Source organism: Notothenia coriiceps, unplaced genomic scaffold, assembly GCF_000735185.1.
Source record: "Notothenia coriiceps isolate Sejong01 unplaced genomic scaffold, NC01 NC01_scaffold00006292, whole genome shotgun sequence".
Taxonomy (NCBI): Eukaryota; Metazoa; Chordata; class Actinopteri; order Perciformes; family Nototheniidae; genus Notothenia; species Notothenia coriiceps.
The window spans coordinates 1-1,869 of NW_011338993.1; the positions used below are offsets into that span (position 1 = coordinate 1).

At 39.7% G+C, this 1,869-nt stretch overlaps 1 protein-coding gene across 1 annotated transcript; it reads right to left on the bottom strand.

The window, feature by feature from the left end:
• Positions 1-849: 849 nt before the first annotated feature.
• Positions 850-1,551, bottom strand: LOC104943584 (forkhead box protein N4-like; the record flags this gene model as incomplete). The annotated part of the gene is made up of 4 exons (XM_010769035.1): positions 850-946; positions 1,039-1,169; positions 1,267-1,350; positions 1,456-1,551. Coding segments are annotated over 4 exons (408 nt in total), but the record flags the coding sequence as incomplete, so codon positions are not given.
• Positions 1,552-1,869: the final 318 nt, after the last annotated feature.

Genomic DNA, 1,869 nt, shown 5'->3' on the forward strand with positions numbered 1-1,869 from the left:
CCCCCGGACCCCCCTATGTTAGGTCCACACACTACCTATAAAAATAGCACTTTACCCCTGCTTACACCTATATGCCGTGAGCTGATTATCGAGCCTTCATTGTAACTGTCACTCTGTGTATTTACGTGGGGATTGTTGCAGTAGAAAATTCCACTGTAGCGACCGGGACATTAATGGGAAACCCTAAATGTTTGAGCACCCTCTATGAAACGTCAAGCTACCCTACAGCACCCCAAAATAAATATCTGGCACGTCCACTGAGCCTGCAACCCCGTTTTGAAGAAATGTGCAGTGCAACACAGGCTCATTGCAGCCACTGATGCTGTGATAAGAAACTCAAAGTATTATAATTTATTGTTCTCGCAAAGGGATTGCACAACTGTATTTATTTTTTCACACAGACCTATGGAGCATTGTTTTATTATCACTGTTCTAGCAAAGGAATGCTCACGTTCATATTGATGTATTTTAAGAAATGTTAACTTGGCCCATTATGTGACTATTTGTGTTGGGGGGGCCCGTCTTTTTTTTTTTCTCCTAAGGGGGGGCCTGACAGAAAAAGTTTGAGAAGCACTGGTGTAATGTGTATTTCAGAAATATTTTTAAAACAAATAATAATAATAATGTAGCCGCCTCCCCTGCAGTGTCTCTGATGATGACCCCAAGCGGTCACGGACCCCATGATTAAGCCCAATGATTGAAACTTATGGAGCAAAATATTTGAGTTTTTAGTTTCGTACTTTACAACCCTTTTTTTCTGTTCTGCTTTTACAACGGATACATTTTTTCAGGTTTTTTGTATTCAACAATTGAAAGATAAAACTGTGTAAAATAGAAAAATGGTGGCACCTTGAAATAAGGGAAGTGTTCCGTCATGAAGCTGTAGATCTCACTGACCGGCAGGCTTCCTGTTTTACTGTTCCTCAGAGCCAGGAAGATCAAGATGCTGCGGTCACAAAGAACATTTTTTTACATTGTTGCTTTGGACATGAATTCAAATGTCGGCCAAAAACGATACTGAAATGTTATGCGTGTTACCTGTATGAGTAAATGGGCTTGGGGAAGAGGGGCTGTGTGTTGCTCTCCTGCTGTGATTGAGTTGGGAGACTTTGGAGAGAATAGTTTGAGCTGTGGACCTGATCGTTGTTGTGGTACAGTCTGGGTGAGACCTGAGGAAACACACACACAAGCACACAAATCATGACCTCAAAACCAATGAAAGGGAATATGTTGCGTTTAAAGCCATCATGTATGCCAGTTTCTTACATTTGCGTTGGCTGAGTCATGTTCACTGTCCTCTGCTTTTGCAACAAATAAGGCGGCACTATCTTTGCTCATTGTTTGTGACACCTTTAAATCATAAAGGTACATGTCTTACTCACATTTGATCAATCATCACAATGACACCATCTTCTACAGTGATACTTGATGCAATCCTTGAACTGACACACTCACCTGTTGCAGAGGGATCAATGAGCTGTAGGATGGGTAGCTCTGAGACAGGAAGCAGGAGGGCTCTACAGGAAGGGTTAATAGTTCTGGGTACGAACTCTGAAATAAAAAAAGGAAGGAAATAGTTTCAAGAAAAAAAATCTAGAATGCATAATGTGTGTTAAGCAATTTGAAATAAATGTTCTGTCTACAATTAACATTATGACCTCATTGACACCTTTAAATCTGCAGTTCACTGATTTTTTTTCTAATTTCACATTGACATACAGTAGCATCAGCTTTAAAGTTGATATAGTGTAATTCTCAGCAAAGAGATACACATCCAGTAGTTAGAAAGAGAAATTCTGTAAAGTTTGAAATTGTGTAACAGAGATTTGCGATAGTCAACCATGACTAACATTTATTTGAAATGTTGTT